The sequence below is a fragment of the Cucurbita maxima genome, unplaced genomic scaffold, assembly GCF_002738345.1.
Source record: "Cucurbita maxima cultivar Rimu unplaced genomic scaffold, Cmax_1.0 Cma_Scf00026, whole genome shotgun sequence".
In the NCBI taxonomy this organism is placed as follows: Eukaryota; Viridiplantae; Streptophyta; class Magnoliopsida; order Cucurbitales; family Cucurbitaceae; genus Cucurbita; species Cucurbita maxima.
Window position 1 is genome coordinate 1,428,176 of NW_019272042.1, and position 20,032 is coordinate 1,448,207.

Here is a 20,032-nt window from a genome sequence, read left to right on the forward strand (position 1 = left end):
AAAAAAAAAAAAAAAAAAAAAAAAAAAAAAAAAAAAAAAAAAAAAAAAAAAAAAAAAAAAAAAAAAAAAGAAGAAGAAGAAGGTAAGAGGAAGATGCAAAGTGATGAAAGTGCTTAGAGAAGAGGCAAATGAAAGCACGTGAGGTGGTGACCCACGAGGGCCAATGCCAAGCCCACTGCCGGCCGATGCCTCCCGCAAGGGGCGACGGACAAGACCCCCTCGCTGTTTAGCTTTGATTATTGACATGCATGTTAATTTGCCTATTTCTTTCCCTCATTTTTTTGGCTTAATTAGATAAGGCTGCTCATCCTTTGGCCCCGATTTCCATGGTTGCGGTGCGTTTTATTATTATTATTTTTCAGGTCTAAATCCCATTTTCGTGTCGTGTTCGTATCTCTAACTTATTTGACTTTGAAATCATGTTCGTAGTAACATAGATACTCGAACCTATTTTGTTGATTTGTTAATTTTTTAAAGTTTTAGATATTAAGTCGAAATTTTTTAATAAACTTTTAATTTATTTGATTTCAAAGATGGGTAAACCAAAAATTGGTGACCCATTATGAGATTTAATGAGTTTATGCAACTTAAGTGTCGGTGAGTGTAATTTATGGAATTACAAGTCATTTGCGTAACGGAACGAATCACTTAAGTGGGTGAAGTTTGTTAGGAACTACGACCTTCTATAATGATATGATATTGTCCTGTTTGAGCTCAATAATTCTCTTCTCGAACAAACCCACGAACAACTTTCTCTTAATCGAGACTCAACTTATTCTCTGGAACCCTCAATACACTATTTGTTCGATACTCGACTCACTTCTACGTTTTTAAGGCTCACAACTTTTTTGTTCTGACACTAAAGGATTCTATTGACATGACTAAGTTAAAAACATGACTCTGATACTATGTTAAGAACAACTACCCTCCACAATGATATAATATTGTCCACTTTGAACATAAGCTCTTCTAGCTTCACTTTTGGTTTTTCGATGCATTCGTTACTTATAAATCCATGATCATTTCCTTAATTAACCAATGTAGAACTCCTCCCGACATTCCTCAACAAAATTTAAGTCAATTTAAGTATAGCTCAATGGATAAAACACCAATTACTAACTCGAAGGTCGATAGCCTCAATTATCAATTCTCTCCCGAACATTATGGACCCACTTTTTTACATGTAGATGAAGACTGATTGCATGGGGTTATAAAGTTAATAAGATAACAAGATATTTTTAACAATAAAGTTGGAAGAGAGAGAGATTATAATTCCAAAGATAAAAGTCCAAACTCATGTAACATGTTTCTCTCTAATATATCATTTAGAACGGGTTGTCTGAACCACTCTCTTTCAAATCGTAGAACAGAGATCGAGATGTTCATTTTATCCACTCGAACGGAACAGATAAACCCAATTTAAACGGAGAATGAAAGAGAGACTGGGGAGAGATTTTTCTCTCTTATCCGAACAGAGTTGGGGACAAAGATTATATTTCCCGTCTTACCCGAATCAAATCACGTACCCCACCTCACTTTTATATATAAATATAAATATATCTATATTATATTGAAAAATCAAAATTATCTATTAAATTTTTTTTAAAAAAATATATATAAAAAATAGGAAAAAATTTATCGAAAGGAATCTCCACTCTAATCACTGTGAAAAATAAATGAGTTGAAATAGGAGGTAGGGACGGGGATTGGAAAGACATGTACGTCCCCGCTCAATCCCATGAACATCTCTAGAAACAATATGGTTGTTTGACCGACTCTCTCTTAAATGATAGAGTAGAGAGACCAAAAGAATGCTGTTGAACGTTGTATAGCTGATATTTCTCTCTCTCTCTCTCTCGTGACAAAAAATTAGAGAGACTCGACAGACGTGACTTGTAGTAAAAATAATCTCCCTCGCGAATGAAACATAGATTAACGGGTCGTTTTTCACTCGACCGTAAAAACGTAAATCCGTTCTTACACCTATTTAAAGGGTAGAAATAAGAGGTGGTTCATAATTGTCTTTGTTTTCCATAAAAGTTCGAAAAGTCTATCTGGTTTGGTTCAATAATGAAAAAGGAAGTAGTTGGAGGGTGTGTTTCATAAAGACTTGACCAACTGAGGACATTACAGAAATATTATACACATAATCTAAGGGGCTAAAGTCTAATAACCTAAAGTTTGTGGGGGAAAAAGAAAACACAACCAGCTCAGGATGTGACTAACTGAAACACCACAATCACAAGTACCATTCCCACTTCTAATCAATAACCACACATACTAATCTCTCCCACGTGCCAAACACTCTTTGCCCACCCCGTCCTACTCCTCCGATCCCGCGTTTTTGGCTAAGATTTCAAACTTGTTTTCCGAACATCATTCAATAAATTGGAAAAATCTTTTGGACCAATTCAAACTGTTGGGTTTGTGACCCGAACAACCTAAATAGAGCTAACAACCCAACCGAACCCTTTATCTTCAAATTGGGTTCTCGGTGTTGGATGATGAAAGTCCCACATCGGTTAATTTAGGGAATGATCATGAGTTTATAATCTAAGAATACACTCTCCATTGGAGTGAGGCCTTTTGGGAAGCCCAAAGCAAAGCCATGAGAGCTTATGCTCAAAGTGGACAATATCATACCATTGTGGAGAGTCGTGTTCGTCTAACACTCGGGTTATTTTTTAATTATTTTTAAAAAGCATACTTATCCACAATAAATCATACTCGTAAAGTTCAAATATTTACGAGTCATAATATCGTTTACTAAATTGAAAAATAGTTAATAAAAATAGTATTTTAAAAAATAAATAATTATCCAAGACATTTAAAATACAATTTGTTTTAGTGAGGTGGGATTATTAATGGGGTATGGAATAAAGCAAGATTTTGAGTTGTGGGACATCATTTTTGTGTGTATTACACACAATTTGAGTTATCCCTAACTTAAATTATTTTTCTCTCTCTAGCGGTGGCAACCAAAACATTATAATAATTTTTATTTTTATTTATTTTAAAAATAATCCATAAAAAGAAAAAGGAGAGAATATATTTAATCCGACTTCGTTTATATTATATCAATTAGGCTTCAATCATTAATTAACGAGTATATCCCGATATCATATTGAGTTCAAAATAAGTATACTTTTTGAGTCTTCTTCCCTCGTCAAGGATGATTAGTAAGATCCCACATCAGTTGGAGAGGGGAACGAGTATATCCCGATATCATCTCGAGCACAAAAATATTAATAAACTTTCAAAAGTAACGTTAAAAAGTGTGGAGATAATTTATCAGGTGTCGATAGATGGTTTTTGTCCACGGTAAGATTTTATTTTAATTTTTTTTTTATAAAGGTAAATGATGTTAATACTACTTTTAAAATTCATACCGGGTATATTTAATATATTTTTTTTAATTAATAAAAGAAAATTTAAGTTCAAGAATATTTTTCAAACTATGGCCTCGATAAGGATAAGGGTATTGTGGAGACTTGTTTGAAAGTTGGAGGGTATTGTGGGAATTTTTTGAAAATTTAGGGACATTTTTGGGAAAAAATACAAATTTTATGGTATTTTTATTAATTTGGTTTTTTTTTTAAAATTTTATATTTTGGAGATAAATAGTATTTTATTTTTAATTGAAAAGGCCATATTTCTCAAAGAAAAAGCCCACTATTCTTATTGGGCCAAGAGTACAGGCCTGTATAAATCCCGTTTGCATAAGCCCACACACCAAAGCCCAACCCATTACCCGCGAAAATTTTCTAAAGGAAAATTCGATCACTGCGTGTTATACGCAAAACTGAAGAACGACTTCTCTGGAAGACAAGAACAAGAAGAAGAGCGTCATCCAGAATTCTCGAGGTCGAGAGCTAAGCAATGTCCTGCTTGTTTTCGTGCTGTGCATCTCTCACATGCGGTCTCTGCTCCTCTGTCGCTTCCGGAATCTCCAGAAGCTCCGCTAGACTTGCTTATTGTGGCCTTTTCGGCATCTCCTTGGTCACTTCATGGATTCTCAGAGAGTTTGGAGCTCCTCTGATGGAGAAGATGTCATGTGAGTTTCATCACTTGCTTGAATTTTCGTTATTCTAACTGATTTCAATTGTTTATTCGTATATTCGTTTTCTTGGCGTCTTCTGCTGAATGTCTCGAGCGTCGTTATTATTGTGGCGACAGATTGTGGTTTTGTTGCTTCTCGAGCTTAATTTTTGGTTTTTTCTGGTGTGTAATTTTAATTCCATGATTTAATCGATCGCGGTATGCTCGTCGGTATTGAATTACGTTATGTCGCTGTATTAATTTGGTTAAATGTGGCTACTCGTTGAATCGACCGAGGCCTCAGTCTAATTTTCCGAGGAACGGTGACTTGACTCGGGCTGATTGGATACTAGAATTCATAATCATCATTATTACTTTTTTGTTGTACCTGAAGCTAGTTTATGCTTGCCAATTGAGGCGGGCGGTTTATTGAGTGTATCTGGGGTTTCTATACGTTGAAATGGAAGTTAATTGAAGTTTTGGTTAGTCTAACAGGCAAGTCTTCTCTAAATCTCGGGCTTTCAAAAAGGAAAAATATAAAAGGTCGTCTCCCAAGTTCAATTGTGAGTTGCATCTTATGAAAGTAATTAATAAATAATAGGCAGACTCCCTTGATTGGATTGAATAGGATGTTCTCACTAAATAAAATTCTTGGAACGAATATTATTGCTTCTCTAGTTGATCCGTATAAGTGATATTGACTATTGTTTTCACTCTCCAAATTTACTTCACACTCTAAATTTATCTTTTAAAATCCAATAGTTTAACGTTATTTGCAATTAACTAGCAAAACGAATACTACAAGATACATTAGGGGGGAGAATAAAAATCAGGAAGTTTGTCGATGTCGTAGAGTTATTACTTGCAAGAGATGTTCTTGAATAAACATTAGGGGAGAGCATAAAAATTTGATTGCTTTTAAGCCTTATTTGAGGCTATAATGTTTATGAAATGGTGTTTTCTGGAACCGTGATCCTTAAGTTACAAAGTAACTGGAAGCTTTAATTGTTTATCATATGATGGAAATGTCACTGGCTCAATAATAAAGATTAAGAGTGCTTCATTTTTCATTTTTTTTTTAAAATTTATAGATGTTGTCTTGTTTGTTAATAGGGATAAAAACTGAGGAACAACCAGAGGAATGGTTTCAAATGCAAGCAGTTCTTCGTGTGAGCTTAGGAAATTTCTTGTTTTTTGCTATATTTTCCCTCATAATGATTGGTGTAAAAGACCAAAACGACAGACGTGATGCATGGCATCATGGAGGATGGATGGCTAAGATGGTGATCTGGATTTTGCTAGTCGTCCTCATGTTTTTCCTTCCAAATGTTGTCTTCTCAATATATGGTGAGTTGTCATTTGTACTCTTCCTTCCTAAACCCGAATTTCTTGTCTATTTTTCTTTAAACAAGGTAATCGTAAGTTACTTTAAACCTTGGTAGGTACTTTGAGCTTGCAGGAAGGCTCATAGCAAGAAAGCTTCAAAGTACTACTCAATTAAGTACTTTAATCCCTTCCTCTTGAAAAAAGAAACTCATTTCTTCAATGGGAAACTAGAAACTTTACATTGAATATATATATGATAAGTAAGAAAAGAGGAGGAAAACTCAGGAACCAAAGGAAGTTACCAAAAGAGAAACAAAAGGATACTGCTGGCATTGATAGAAAGATAACTATAGTTACAGAAAAACCTCCAAAAGAGTAGACCAATTAGAAGCCAAAAAACGCAGCTAGATGAGACCATGGAAAATTCCTCTCCAAATATTTAAGTACTTTTGGATGCTTTTAGACAATCAATAATTATCGAGGAATTAACCAGCTTTCCATCATTAAGGATAAACAATTCAATTTATTAAGATTATCATTAAGACAATTGTAATTGCATGTTTTGGAAATAGTGACTTCTCCTTTATACTTTGGCTGGTTTAGTTTACTCCCAAGTCATATTTTCCAATACTTATCTTCTTATCTCCCATAATTTCAGAGGAATAATTTTTTGTCTCTATAGATGTGGTAGAATCAAGTTGTGTGAACAGGATCAATCGAAAATGCTTCTGACATTAATCTATGGACCCTTGATTTGCTCAGGACAGTTTGTAGTTGCCTCGCATTTCACCACAACTTGATACTTTTTGTTCATTTTAATTTGATTTCCTTTTATGCTTGTGCTATTGATTTTACACATCTGAAAAGGACAATTATTTATAGTTAGGTGTATTTGTGTATCCTTCTCGTAATTGCAGGAGTTCTATCCATATTTGGGGCTGGGTTGTTTTTATTGGTTCAAGTGATTCTCTTACTTGACTTTACACACTCCTGGAATGACTCCTGGGTCGAGAAGGATGAACGGAAATGGTGAGTTCAAGTTTTACTTGCTGCCTCCCTAAGACAATACCATTTTTTATCCAAATCTTGTTTGGTTGCTGATTAACTAATTGGTATGGATAGGTATATTGCTCTTCTTGTGATATCAATTGGTTGCTACCTTGCAGCATTCGCTATCCCGGGACTTTTGTTTATTTGGTTCAATCCCTCAGGCCATAACTGTGGCCTCAATGTCTTCTTCCTAGTCATGACCATGATTCTTGCATTTGTATTTGCTGTAATTGCTTTGCACCCAGCGGTAAGTACTTAATGTTGTTATTGTTTTATAGTGCGTATTTGACATAACTTCGTGTTGTATCTCTTATATTATATCCATTCCTGTACATTTCCTATTCTGCATTCTATGAATTCCAGCTGTGTTATTGAATTGAAGCTCTGTAACACTTCTTCCTGTGGACATCCAATAAGTTTATACACCGTTAGTAAGTAGACTGAGATAGTTGAAACAGAATATTAAATGCCAATTGCCAAAGGTGGAAAATGCTTGGGAAAAAACTCTTTTTCCCTCGTAACGAGCGATTGGCATGAAATAGCAAGTCATGTTCTATCCATTTAAGAAAATCGTCTAATGCTTTATGTTTCGTTGCAGGAACAATAAGAATATATATATGTTGTTGAGGATTGTTGGGAGAGAGTCCCACATTAGCTAGGGAATCATCATGAGTTTATAAGTAAGAAATACATCTCCATTGGTATGAGGCCTTTTGGGGAAGCCCAAAGCAAAGCCATGAGAGCTTATGCTCAAAGTGGACAATATCATATAATTGTGGAGATCCATGATTCCTAACATATATGTCATGGAAATATGCTAGATTCTATGTTATTTAAAATGAGATTGCATCTCTCCTCTCCATAGATTTTTTTATTTTTTTATTTTTTTATTTTTTATTTTTATGGAAAAGAATTAAGAGAGAAATTTTGGACCTGATTAATGTGGTTGGTTATTTTAAACAGGTAAATGGAAGTCTATTGCCTGCTTCTGTGATATCAGTTTATTGCGCATATGTGTGCTATACTGGTCTTTCTAGTGAACCACGTGACTACGTGTGCAATGGTCTTCATACAAAATCTAAAGCAGTCTCCGTTGGTACCCTTGTCCTTGGAATGCTCACAACAGTCCTCTCTGTTATTTATTCTGCTCTTCGTGCTGGATCTTCAACAACATTTCTTTCTCCCCCATCTTCACCAAGAGCAGGTGCGTATGCCTAAACTTGCAGAACACCTCCATTACTAAATAGTTTAATTACCAATTGCAATGTAAGGGAGAGGACTCATAGAGTTCATTCGAAGAATATTTATTAATAACATTTTTTATGTGTTAAGTTATAGGATCGAGAGATTTGAACCTCTAACCTTATGGGCGCGAGGGTGTATGCCTCGATCCTCAGGTTGGATTTGAACCTCTAACCTTATGGTCGAGGGTGTATGCCTCAATCCTCACGTTGAATTTGAACCTCTAACCTTATGGTCGTGGGTGTATGCCTCAATCTTCACGTTGGATTTGAACCTCTAACCTTATGGTCGTGGGTGTATGCCTCAATCCTCACGTTGACCATTTAATAATATATACATTAGTACAAATTATTTACTTTCCAACTCGCGTCATTTTCTATTCATTAAAGTAGAATTTTAGTCAAGCACTGAGACTAGATGGAAAAAAACAGAAAAAGAGATGAGAAGATTTTGAACTCTGATGTTTTTAAGGAGGGAATGGTGTTCATCGCTGCATTATTGGCTTCTAATTTCTCATTGTTTGGCTAGGTGGGAGTAAACCTCTTCTTGAAGCAGAAGACTTGGAGGATGGAAAGAACAAAAAAACAGAGGGAGAGGGACAGCCTGTCAGTTACTCCTATACATTCTTCCACCTGATATTTGCTCTTGCAAGCATGTACTCAGCCATGCTACTTTCAGGCTGGACTAGCCTGAACGAGAGCTCGGACCTCATAGACGTTGGCTGGACGTCAGTTTGGGTACGTATTGGCACAGAGTGGGTCACTGCTGCTCTATATATTTGGTCACTCATCGCCCCTCTCCTTCTACCCGATCGCGAGTTCTTTTAGGTCTGTCATTTCATTCCGAGTGTATATTTAGCATACTAGCATATATTTCTATAACTCTAAGCTGCTGGGAACAGGAAAAACATCAGCCTATTTGGTCTCTAAGAAAAAAAGTATAGCAAAAAAAAAAGTGTTGTATAGTTGAATCTTAAATTCTGTGTAGTTGTGGACTGTCCAGAAATATCCATATATTGTATTAAGTTTTTGTTTCTATTGTTTGTTTTGAACTTTTGGGCATCTTTTAATTGCTTCGAATTTTGTTTGTTTTTTTTTTTCTTTTTTTTGGCATTTTATTGGTTTGAAATTATGTTATCAATTGTTAGTTGTATAAATCCCATTTTTACTTGTTCATCATAATTTATTGATATTTTGAAATTTTGGTTACTTTGTAGTTCCAATATAATAATTTAGCTGGTTTAGTTTTACACGTTATCTTTTAGTTGGTTATGAAGAAGTTCTTTATCAATTATCATTTCAAAAGTTCATGGTTAAACTATAAAAAAATATTTTTATCACTAAAATATTTTAAAGTTAAGTAATTATCCTGTATATATATAAGGATAGGATTTAAATGTCAAACTATTTAAATACTATTAATTTAGAAAGTAATATAGGTATATATATATATATTATCCTGTCAATTTCTTTGAGTTTCATTTTTGCGAACGGACTCTTTAGATGAAATTTTTAATGTATTGGCTATAGCATTGCACGTGTCGATACACGGAGCGTCTAATATCCGTAAGACTATTGGAGTATCTAATCTCATTTGCTCCCCTAACTTTCATCTCTCAGTGTTAGTATCGAGCAACAGAGTGTTTTCGTCGTTGGTGTTTTTTTCGATCTCTACGCATTTTATCGTTCCACTAGAAGTTTCCTCTACCCCTACCGTGCTCTAGGATGGTAGTTTTCACCGCCTCTCCAAGCTTGAGTCATCGATTTGAGAGGTAACTTTTATTTTATATATTTATATATAATTCTAAATATAAAGTTTGATTTATGAAATTCCAAACAAACAATGTCCGAAGTAGTTTAAAGTTATCCATAAACGCCACTAATTTCTTAAAATTCAAATAAATATGTTCCCTCATTTTCGTTACCTTTCTTTTTATAGAATTATTAATTGATTTGCCAGAAACTCAACGGTCATTTAAACATAATTTCATCAACTTTACCGGAAAAACAAATTAATTAATTATATATATATTAAAAAAAATATTGTGTTTCTTCCCTATTCTCAGCCACTCTCCTCCGTGGCGCGTGTTAAATCCTCAATCAGACGGCCCACAATCTCCGGTCCGTCACCACCACTTCGCTAATGTGCGCCATTCTTCATCTTCTTCTTCTTCTTCAATCTTCCTCTCTCTCTAAAATCCCCCTTTTACAGTCAGATCCCTTATTTTTCCCAAACTGTAAACTCCATTATTGCGAAGCTCCCATTGGGCTCTCTCTATAACATGCGCAATCTTCTGGTTCCGACCACCGCCATGCCTCCGTCCTCAATTCTCTCCTCATCGTCGTCAATTCCCAAATCCAAGACTTCTGCAAACCCTAACCCTAGCAATTCTCTTCTCTGTAAACATTCGCCATCGGCAACCCTTGACCTTCTTATTCTCATTCTTGTTCTCTTTTCTGGTACCTTCCTTGTAACGTCATATTTCTCCTACATTTTCAACTCTCTGTCGATTCTCTTATCGCATTCAGCCCCGCAGCTTCCTCAATTTCCGTTTCCGTTTATTGCTGGGTTTTTGTTGTTCTTCTGTGTGACTATTGGCGTGTTTGAGATTTGTTGTGGCGCCAGATCGAGGAAATGCGCGAAGCCGGGATGTAAAGGGTTGAAAAAAGCTATGGAGTTTGATCTGCAATTGCAAACGGAGGAGTGTGTGAAGAATGGGTCGAAGGAGATAGATAAATTGCCGTGGAAAGGTAGTAATGTGGCCAATCCGGATTATGAGTGCTTGAGGTCCGAGCTGAGGAAGATGGCACCACCCAATGGCCGAGCTGTTCTGCTCTTCCGGGCGCGCTGTGGCTGCCCCATCGCGAAGCTTGAAGGCTGGGGGACTAAGCGTGGGCGGCGGCATAAGAAGTAAGTTCATTATTTATTCGATACAGTGCCCATGAATCTTTTTTGGGGATTGTTTTTGTTTGCTCTGATCATTCAAAGGCTTGATCTCTTTCGCTCTTGTTTTGTAATTCTAGAATTGGGTCTGTTCTGCTGCAATTATCACGACCTCCTTCTCCCTTGCAAAACCCCATAACTGAAAAGAAAATGATGAAGGAAAATGGTGTATCTGAATTTAGATAGCATTTATTGATGTCCCTGTGACATACATGAAACTCTGGACGAACCTTAGTGCTCAACTCATTTTGAAACTGGTGTGAAATTTCTTCCCCTGTCTAATATTTCAGTTAAGATTATGGAAGAGGAAGACTATCTTATTTCTGTTTGGTGAATCAAAATCTATTATACATCTTCCTTTTATACGTTGATTTTTCAACAAGAAAAAATGTCGATCAGATCAATTCCCATTGACAGGAATCAGGATTTTTAAGTATTGCAGAGTCCCTCAGTCATGCTCATAAATTCAAGTTCTGGACTGAATTGTTAAATGAAACTAATTATGTAGCTAACCTAGCATCCTGGACTCATAGTTGCAGAGTCCCTCATAGTCTTTACTTGCCCGTTTTGTTTCTGAGCTCAGATTTAAATTCATACCGTTCTCGGTCGGTATAGTACTACTATCTTCTGTTTCTTCCCCCTTTTTGACATCTATTGAGGATGGTGAAATTCAATTTATGTAAACTTACTTTCAAACTTGTTCTTCCTGGTGCAAATATTATTTTTAGGGAGATAGCTTCTTGTTTCATGTTTTGATCTAGAGAAGATGTTTAGTCGTTTTTTCCCCCATTTGATGCAAGTTTTCTTCTCTCTTGGGTCCATTCTTCAAAGTTGGTTAATTATTTTTCAGTGGGAAGCTATGCTAGCAAGTTTCAGGGACTCGGTTAGCATACCCCAAGTAATTTGTTTCTGGTTAGCAATTATTGGCTAGGTTGAAGCATTGATGTTCTGTTCTCCTAGCTTCTAACTAAATTTTATGTATGCATGGTGTTCAGCTCTAGTTGTTGTTTAATTTACTTAATTCTTGCGAGCTTTACCCGATTTCTTTTTCAGTCATGATTTACCCAATAGACCATATCTAATTGTTTTAATGAACCCTGGCATTGGTATATGATGCATTCTGGAACGTTATGATAGCTAAAAAACCCAAGAGAACAGCCTAGGGGCGGGCTGGGCAGAGAAGACTCCTTCTCAAAAGGACCATAAAAGAAGAGGCTTCCTGTAACATGCCAACCCCACCACTAGCAGATATTGTCCTTTTTGGGCTTTCCCTTAAGATTTTTAAAATGCGTCTGCTAGGAGAGGTTTCTACACTCTTATAAAGAATGTTCCGTTCTCCTCCCCAAACGATGTGAGATCTCACACTTCCAATTGCAAAAAAAATCTATGGAGAGGCTCGAATTGCAACAGAATTTTTTTGTGAGAGCACCACCATGAGGAGGTGTGCTGTACATTACCGCACAAATATCTTAACAAAACCTTTTTCCTTCAAATCTCTTTGGTTTCTCTCCTACCACACAATTCCACAAAACTTTAGTGTTGACTTTAAACCTCACCTTTCCAGGACTTTCAAAAGCTAATCACTTTATTAGCAAGTAGGAACGCGATTTGGATTATACTTGATCTACACAATGATGCTATAGCTTTATTTTGCTTCGAAAAAAATCACACGAAGATTAAATTTATTTGTGTCGATATGTTGCCAAATAATCAACCTCTTGACACAAAACAACTTGAACCAGACTCATTGGTTATTATGAACCTGTTCAACATGAGTGAGATTCATCAGAGGTTTTTCAATAAAAAAGATATACCCAATACTTGGTTAGCCTTTTTTGCTTAACAAGTCAAGTCTTGTCATGTAGTGTTTCAACAATTTTATCGATGTTCTATATATGCATGTAGCCTTTCTTTTCTGGGAAGCTAATTATGATCATCTAGTTGTGTGGCTAGCTTCATCCTATTTTACTTCACTGGTTTCAGTTTCACAAAAGATGTGGAAGCATGAAAACTGTAATATAACTTGCAGGATCTATGGATTGGTAATTGTCCTAATTTCCTGTTTTACCCCATGTGGGCAAATGGAATAGGAACCCAATGTGTAACAGCCCAAACCCACTGCTAGTAGATATGGTCCTCTTTGAGCTGTCCCTCAAAGTTTTTAAAACATGTCTGCTAGGGAGATGTTGGTAGATTTGGTGGATTGTGAGATCCCACATCGGTTGGAGAGGAGAACGAAACATCCTTTATAAGGGTGTGGAAACCTCTCCATGCTAGACGTGTTTTATAACTTTGATGGGAAGCCCGAAAGGAAAAGTCCAAAGAGGACAATATATGCTAGCGGTGGGCTTAAGCTATTACACAATGCATCCCGATTCCTGGCCCACGTGGTGAGTAGTAAACAAACATATCAATTGGCTGTAGATTCTAGCGTCTGTCTCATCTCAGCTTTTGTACCGACTTTTTACATCAAGCTTGCATTGAGCTATATCAAACCTGAATCCATATCATTTTCGTACTGAAGTTAAATCTGCTTCAAGTTCTTTGTTTCAGAAAGCAAATAACAGGAATTTCTTTTGCCTTTGTTCAAGTCAAGCATTCAAAATTTCAAACATGTTTGTTGGGTTAGTTGGCAAGACTTTTAGAATTTGTTCCTGATGATATATATTGGCAAGATCTATAAGAACATAACTGAATATTCAAGTCCTTGAAAGTAAGATTGTCAAACTCTGATGGAGTGTGCCTAACATTTAGTCCTTAGAAAAGTTTTGGTTTTCTATTTCTGATGAACTGAGGAAGCTGTATAGCACATCTTACATTTACTATGAAGAGCATCTTCATATTGTATCCTCATTTATGTTAAGGAAAAACATGTTTTCACTGATGAACAATCTCATGCACATCTCTGACCTTATGATTTGCTCAAGAAAATCCTTGTTTGATTTTTCGATCACATTAGTAATCTTCAATGCTGCCATTTTCCGCAGGGTTCTGGCAACACTGGATCTTAATGGGGGAGGAGATGATCACTGATCGTCGATAGTGACTTCGCTGTCGAGAAGACCTTCCAGATATCTTACTTTCTCTTCCCATCATTTTACTTAATTTTAGATGCTCTTTCTGAAACATATGGATGACTAGAGCTTTCTTTTATAAGAACATATACTATATAACACAGTGGGTATTCATTGCCAGAAACAGGCTGCACTATCCTGGGAGATTCTTCCTCGCCCATGGAAATGGAAATATATACCGAACTTACTGCAAATAAAACCACAGACTATGATAGTTATATCTCCTGCTCCATCTTGCAAGTGTGATGGGAAGATTATTTTCTTCTTTTTCCCTTATATTTTCTCTCTTTTGATCTATTTAGTGGTTCTCTGCCCATGTAGATGGGGTTGAAATAACACTAATATAGCTTTAGTTGTACAGTAATGAGTCGTTAAAAATCGAGGAATGTCTTTTTCGTACATGTCGAACTTTTAAAATGAACACAAGTTTTAATAGGTAATCTGTGATGTCCCACATTGGTTGGGGAGGAGAACTAAACCCTCTTTATAAGGTTGTGGAAACTTTCCCCTAACATACGCGTTTTAAAGTCTTGAGGAGAAACCCGGAAGGGAAAGTCCAGAGAGGACAATATCTACTAGCAGTGGGCTTGGGTTAAGGTCATTACAAATGGGTAGACACCAGGCGGTTAAGGTCATTACAAATGGGTAGACACCAGGCGATGTGCCAGTTCTGAATACGTTTTTTTCAATCTATTTTCATCCATAGGTTTCTATATTTAAAAAATCAAAGGTTCTCTGTTTTGAAAACTTATTTTTGCTTTTGGAATTTGATTCAAAATTTTGATAATTTGATAATATAGTGTTTTTAACGAGTAATAAGTTTTTTATTTTTATTTTTTTTACAAATTACAGTTCATCAATCAATTTTCTAAAATTTCTCTCTGTCGTTCAAAATGATGAATCAACTTCAACCAATTAGGTTGTCTTCTCGTTCCTCTTTTCCCTTCGGGCTCTCGCTCTTGCCCTCTGTTTATATCTCTCGCTGACTGATCGATCCTGCACGACGACGAGGAAGAGGGAATGAGAGAGACAGATAGAAAAATATATATCCATGGAGATCGGGATTTAAACAGAACTTGTTGAGTGATACTAGATGGTTTCCTCTCATGCTCGTTTTTGCGATACCAAAATTGTTCTCTCGACGTATTACGATTCCTCTTTCATTTACTCCGCTTTATCCCAAATGGGTTTCCTCCTTCTCCACAATCGGACCTTCTTCACGGCCCCTCCACAATCTTACCTCATTCTTCAATGGCAGACCTTCAGGCAACTGCTTGGATTACGAGCTCTCCTTGGTCTCAGCTTTGAAGTCCTGCGCATCTAGCTCAGCTATTTTTCAAGGGCAGCAAATCCATGCCACCGTCCTCAAATCTGGGTTTGATTCCAATACTTTCATCCTTAATAGCTTGATTAATATGTATGCCAAATGTGGACATATTGCCGATGCCAGATTGTTGTTTGATTCGTGTTCTGGCCTGGATTCTGTATCTTGTAACATCATGTTATCTGGGTATGTTAAACTTCGCCAATTGGAGAACGCACGCCACCTGTTCGACAAAATGCCTGAAAGAGGATGCGTCTCTTACACCACCATGATTTTGGGTTTGGCACAGAATGATTGTTGGAGGGAAGCAATTGAGATTTTCAAGGATATGAGGTCTGCAGGTGTGGCCCCAAATGAAGTGACAATTGCAAGTGTCATGTCAGCATGTTCACATATTGGTGGGATTTGGAATTGCTTGATGCTCCATGCACTGGTAATAAAGCTACATTTCATTGGTCTTGTTCTTATTTCCACAAATTTGCTGCACATGTATTGTGTTTGTTCAAGTTTAAAAGATGCTAGGAGGTTATTCAATGAGATGCCAGTGCGTAATACTGTTTCATGGAATGTGATGTTAAAAGGGTATGTAAAATCAGGCCTTGTTGATAAAGCAATAGAGTTGTTTGATAGGATCCCAGAAAAAGATGTGATTTCTTGGGCTACAATGATTGATGGGTTTGTGCAAGTGAAACAATTAAGGGAAGCTTTGTCGATGTTTTCTGCAATGAGAAAAAGTGATCTTCACCCCAATGAAGTGATGATTGTTGATTTGCTTTCTGCTTGTGGGCAGTCAATTTCAATTGATGAGGGCAGGCAGCTCCATTCAATCATAGTGAAAACTGGTTTTGATTGTTATGATTTCATGCAAGCAACTCTCATTAGTTTCTATTCAGCTTGTGGAAGGATTGAGCTTGCTAATTTGCAGTACCAGGTGAGTGATAAGAGTCATCTCGCAACTTCAAATGCCCTTATTGTGGGCTTCATGAAGAACAGAATGATTGATCAAGCAAGGCAAATATTTGATGTGATGCCTGAAAAAGATGTGTTTTCATGGAGCACCATGATTTCTGGTTATGCACAGAATGAGTTACCTGATGTGGCTTTAGAGCTTTTCCATGGAATGGTGGTCAGAGGTGTCGTGGCGAACGAGATCACCATGGTTAGTGTTTTCTCAGCCATTGCAGCTTCAGGTAAACTGGCAGAAGGAAGATGGGCGCATGAGTATGTTTGCAACAAAGCCATTCCTCTTAATGATAATTTGAGTGCTGCAGTCATTGACATGTATGCCAAATGTGGAAGTATCAGCACTGCCATGAATGTGTTTTATCAGATCAGAGACAAGGCCTCCACAGTCTCACCGTGGAACGCCGTCATATGTGGATTGGCGATGCATGGGCATGCGAATTTGTCTCTTGAAATCTTTTCCGACTTGCAAAGACGTAGTATCAAGCTCAACTCGATCACATTCCTCGGGGTCCTTGGTGCTTGTTGCCATGCTGGTTTGGTTGAGCTTGGGGAGAGATATTTCTGGAGCATGAAGAGTGTATATGGCGTAGAACCAAACATTAAGCATTATGGGTGTCTAGTCGATCTGTTAGGCAGAGCTGCCCGATTAAGGGAAGCGGAGGAAACTATAAGAACCATGCCAATGAAGGCAGATGTTGTGATATGGGGCACATTATTGGCAGCTTGCCGAACACATGGGGAAGTCGAAATAGGTGAAAGAGCTGCAGAGAATTTAGCTAGATTGGAACCATCCCACGGGGCAGGTCGAGTCCTCCTGTCGAACTTATACGCCGATGCAGGGTTATGGGAGGATGCATCCTTGGTGAGGAGAGCAATGCAAAGTCAAAGGATGATAAGATCACCTGGGTGCAGTGGTGTTGTATGAAGAATTATGGACATGGGAAACCATGAAAACTTTGGTCAATTAACTCTTTTGCATACGTGTTTAGAGTCGACACCTTGATATAGGGACTTAGGACTCAAGAATTTGACTCTGTCTACGAACCTTTGGTCCGGGTAAAGTTATAAAGGATTTGTTATAACCCAGATTTCTTTGTATTGATGTTTGAAATATGGGGGAAGGGGAAATGGACCAATTTACATTTGTTAATTTTCGTGCACAATGGAAGAACTTGTTACAAAGTTCTCTACTGATGGTTACAAGACTGACTTGAAGAAAGCTATAGTACAACTAATTCTAACTCTTAGAAATCAACCTAAAAGAATACAAAAATGGCTGAATAAACTCAAGTCTCACTTTCAATTATCAGTTCAGCAGCTGCACCTATGGTACCAACCCCACCAAGTCCAAGCAATGCAAGAGCAAGCTCTTCTTCGTTCCATAGCTTGAGTCCATTACTCAATCGTTTCAATACTTCTACATCTACGTCAAGAACCCAGCTCGGTGTGCAACCAACCATTAGGCTCACGAACCCGGTCACGTAGGCACGCCATGTGTCCCAATCACAACCTAGTGATATTTTTCCGTCGAGGGCACTTGCAAGAAACTCCATATGAACACCTAGGATTTTGGGACGCCTCTTTGATGCAGATGATGAAGAGTCAGTGCCCCAAGCAAAAGCCCCACATAACACTGCAAAGTAAGCTAATGCATATCCCCCAAGCATGGAAACTATCCCCTCTGAACATTCCTCTTGCTCGGACCTGTGAACTGAAATGAACCAAGAAGGCAATGTTTCTTTTATCACAGATTGAACCAATACTAAACCGCCTGATAGCCATACTAATGAAGCTCCAAGGGAAGCTGCAAGCTTTACTTGAATCATTGCTGAAGATAGTGAAATCTGTCCATATCTTTTTCCGTTATTGGTTGTTCTCAGTTTCCCTGATCTCTCTTTTCGAGCACCGTTACAAGCTATTTCTCGTACAGAATCCATCAGAAGAGAGAGAATCTCTTCAACCAATAGTGCGACGTCTCTAATTGATCGGTAGACACGTAAAAAAAGAATTCCTGGAGCAACAGGAGAAATCCCACCACAGAAATGAGATCCAAATCCGTGGCCAAGAAGGGCCCCAACACCCCCATGATTTGAGAGGGGATTGGCAGTTAGGCCAAGGGTGGCAGTGAAGCAGCTTTTGAGAAGCTGAACCACAGCATCGCAATTCTGAAGGAAAACTGTACGAGATGCTGAAAAGACCAGGAAATCACTCCAACGTTTGGCTTTTTGAGTCCACAAGGAAGCAACAATTGGCATGCATGGCCAGGGGCAACCAGCTGCAAGAGACTCCAAGGCCGGGCCAGCCAAATTGAGGAAACGTTCGGATGCTCTGTCTATTTTGTAGGTTATAGTAAGGCTTACAAAGGCAGCTAAGGGCAGAGGAAGTGTGGCTGGAGAACTTCCCCCTACAAAAGTCACAGATAAAAAAGTCGTTATTAACCAATTTCATTATGGGGTTGATAGATTTATGCACGAGGCTAATAAGGTTTTTCTTTCTGATTTGATTTTTTCATATTTTGATTGAATCTTTAATGGAGTGTATAAATTTAGAAGGTGCTTGATTGAACCGAAACGGTGATTACAAACAACATGAAGCCCCTAACTTATCACTTGAACAATCAAACATAATCCATGTGAATGCTGTGTCGTTGGTTTACTTTGGAAGTTATCTTGAAATGCATAATCAAACTTAAATATTATGATTTAGAAGTTTACAGTGATTAGAATGACCAAACCTGCAGCCAGGCTAGGGACATCAACGCCAGTAGCAGCTAGGATTTTCTTGATCTGCTCTTCAACATTAGAAAGATTTGCTGCTGGGCTTGGCCAATCTGATCCATTCATAAAAACAGGTTTCCATAATCCCCGAGTTACTTCTGCAGAAAAGTAGCTCACTATGGTTGCTAAAGATGCTGGTAGAAAATCTGCTAGATCTTTAAGTCCTGGAATGATTACATGAAAAGAAATTAATGATTAGATATAAAGTCTGTTCATTTCAAAATTAGGTATGAGAGCTTTATTTCAAATTTACTTCTTAAGTACACAACTTAGCAGAAATCCAAAGTTCAGACAAGCTTCAACAAATGTATGGCATAGCAACTTAGATTTCTGGCGTGATTGTAGAAAACTGAAAATTTACAGTTTATGTGCTCCCTCGATAACATAAGAAGAAATATAAAAGATATACAGATCAATCATGAACAAGATAAACAAAAATTGCGTGAAATTTATCCAACCAGTATTCATACTGACCTGTAGCCAACTCACGAGGAGAAAGCTTTCCATGAGCACAGGCTGTTAGAGCAGCATCAATCACAAAAGGAACAGCTTCCATTATATCCCAGGCAGGCAATTTAGGTCTTAAAGAAGAATCTTCATTTCCAGGCCCAGAAGAACTACTGCTTCCAGAAGTAACTGAAGTTAAAGGTTGATTTCCCCCATTAATTCTTCGAAACATCATGTTAAGAAGTCCATCAACAGTCTGATGAACTGGGTTGCCATGAACATGACCCGAGAGGGTTGACGCTATACATGCTTGATGTTGTCGATACCAGACTTTCAATTTAGGAAATGAGTCTACAAATATTGGTTGAGGGGAAGAGGAACTTGCCACAGCTGAAAGTCTCATTTTATTGCGATCTTTGTGGACATTTCCAGATACTAGATGGGAATTTCTCACTAATAGTAGATATTCTGGAGTAAGTTGAGATCCAACTGTAGGTGCATCACCCACTCCATGGTCTAGAGGAGGATGGTTAAATCTCCAAAGCTTTAAGAGAAGAGTAAATGCATTTGAAAACACGGCATGAGCAGAGATTTCCTCCCCTGTTGTTAAGGTCCAATTGAGGTTTGGCACACACGATCCGAAAACCTCGCAGATTGGCATCAGTGAACAAGCAAGCTGTGGAACCTAGAACACATATCAATGAAGGCCTAATGAAATTGATGGGTGGAGGTTGGAATCTCATTTTGAAAAAAATTAGAACAACAAAATAAAACTACATAAAAAAAAAAAAAAAAAAAAAAAAAAAAAAAAAAAAAAAAAAAAAAAAAAAAAAAAAAAAAAAAAA

At 37.4% G+C, this 20,032-nt stretch overlaps 4 protein-coding genes across 5 annotated transcripts in view; 3 read left to right on the top strand and 1 right to left on the bottom strand.

The window, feature by feature from the left end:
- Positions 1-3,791: 3,791 nt before the first annotated feature.
- On the top strand, positions 3,792-8,707 carry LOC111499015 (serine incorporator 3). The gene is made up of 6 exons (XM_023150451.1): positions 3,792-4,054; positions 5,152-5,385; positions 6,282-6,393; positions 6,487-6,661; positions 7,378-7,618; positions 8,185-8,707. The coding sequence occupies exons 1-6, from the start codon at positions 3,880-3,882 to the stop codon at positions 8,481-8,483; spliced, it is 1,236 nt and encodes a 411-aa protein (XP_023006219.1). The 5' UTR covers positions 3,792-3,879; the 3' UTR covers positions 8,484-8,707.
- A 997-nt stretch (positions 8,708-9,704) lies between these two features.
- Positions 9,705-14,055, top strand: LOC111499018 (uncharacterized protein At5g19025-like). Its single transcript, XM_023150455.1, has 2 exons — positions 9,705-10,566; positions 13,587-14,055. The coding sequence occupies exons 1-2, from the start codon at positions 9,938-9,940 to the stop codon at positions 13,630-13,632; spliced, it is 675 nt and encodes a 224-aa protein (XP_023006223.1). The 5' UTR covers positions 9,705-9,937; the 3' UTR covers positions 13,633-14,055.
- A 540-nt stretch (positions 14,056-14,595) lies between these two features.
- On the top strand, positions 14,596-17,113 carry LOC111499011 (pentatricopeptide repeat-containing protein At5g19020, mitochondrial). Its single transcript, XM_023150446.1, has one exon. The coding sequence runs from the start codon at positions 14,780-14,782 to the stop codon at positions 16,886-16,888; it is 2,109 nt and encodes a 702-aa protein (XP_023006214.1). The 5' UTR covers positions 14,596-14,779; the 3' UTR covers positions 16,889-17,113.
- LOC111499010 (mediator of RNA polymerase II transcription subunit 33A) overlaps positions 17,036-20,032 on the bottom strand; it is an 11,853-nt gene continuing 8,856 nt past the window's right edge. For both annotated transcript variants that reach the window (XM_023150445.1, XM_023150444.1), the window contains exons 10-12: positions 19,215-19,872; positions 18,698-18,904; positions 17,036-18,367 (exon numbers count right to left, since the gene is read on the bottom strand). In XM_023150445.1, the coding sequence (XP_023006213.1) occupies positions 17,250-18,367; positions 18,698-18,904; positions 19,215-19,872 (1,983 nt within the window). In that variant the 3' untranslated portion in view covers positions 17,036-17,249. The remainder of the gene's footprint in view (positions 18,368-18,697; positions 18,905-19,214; positions 19,873-20,032) is intronic.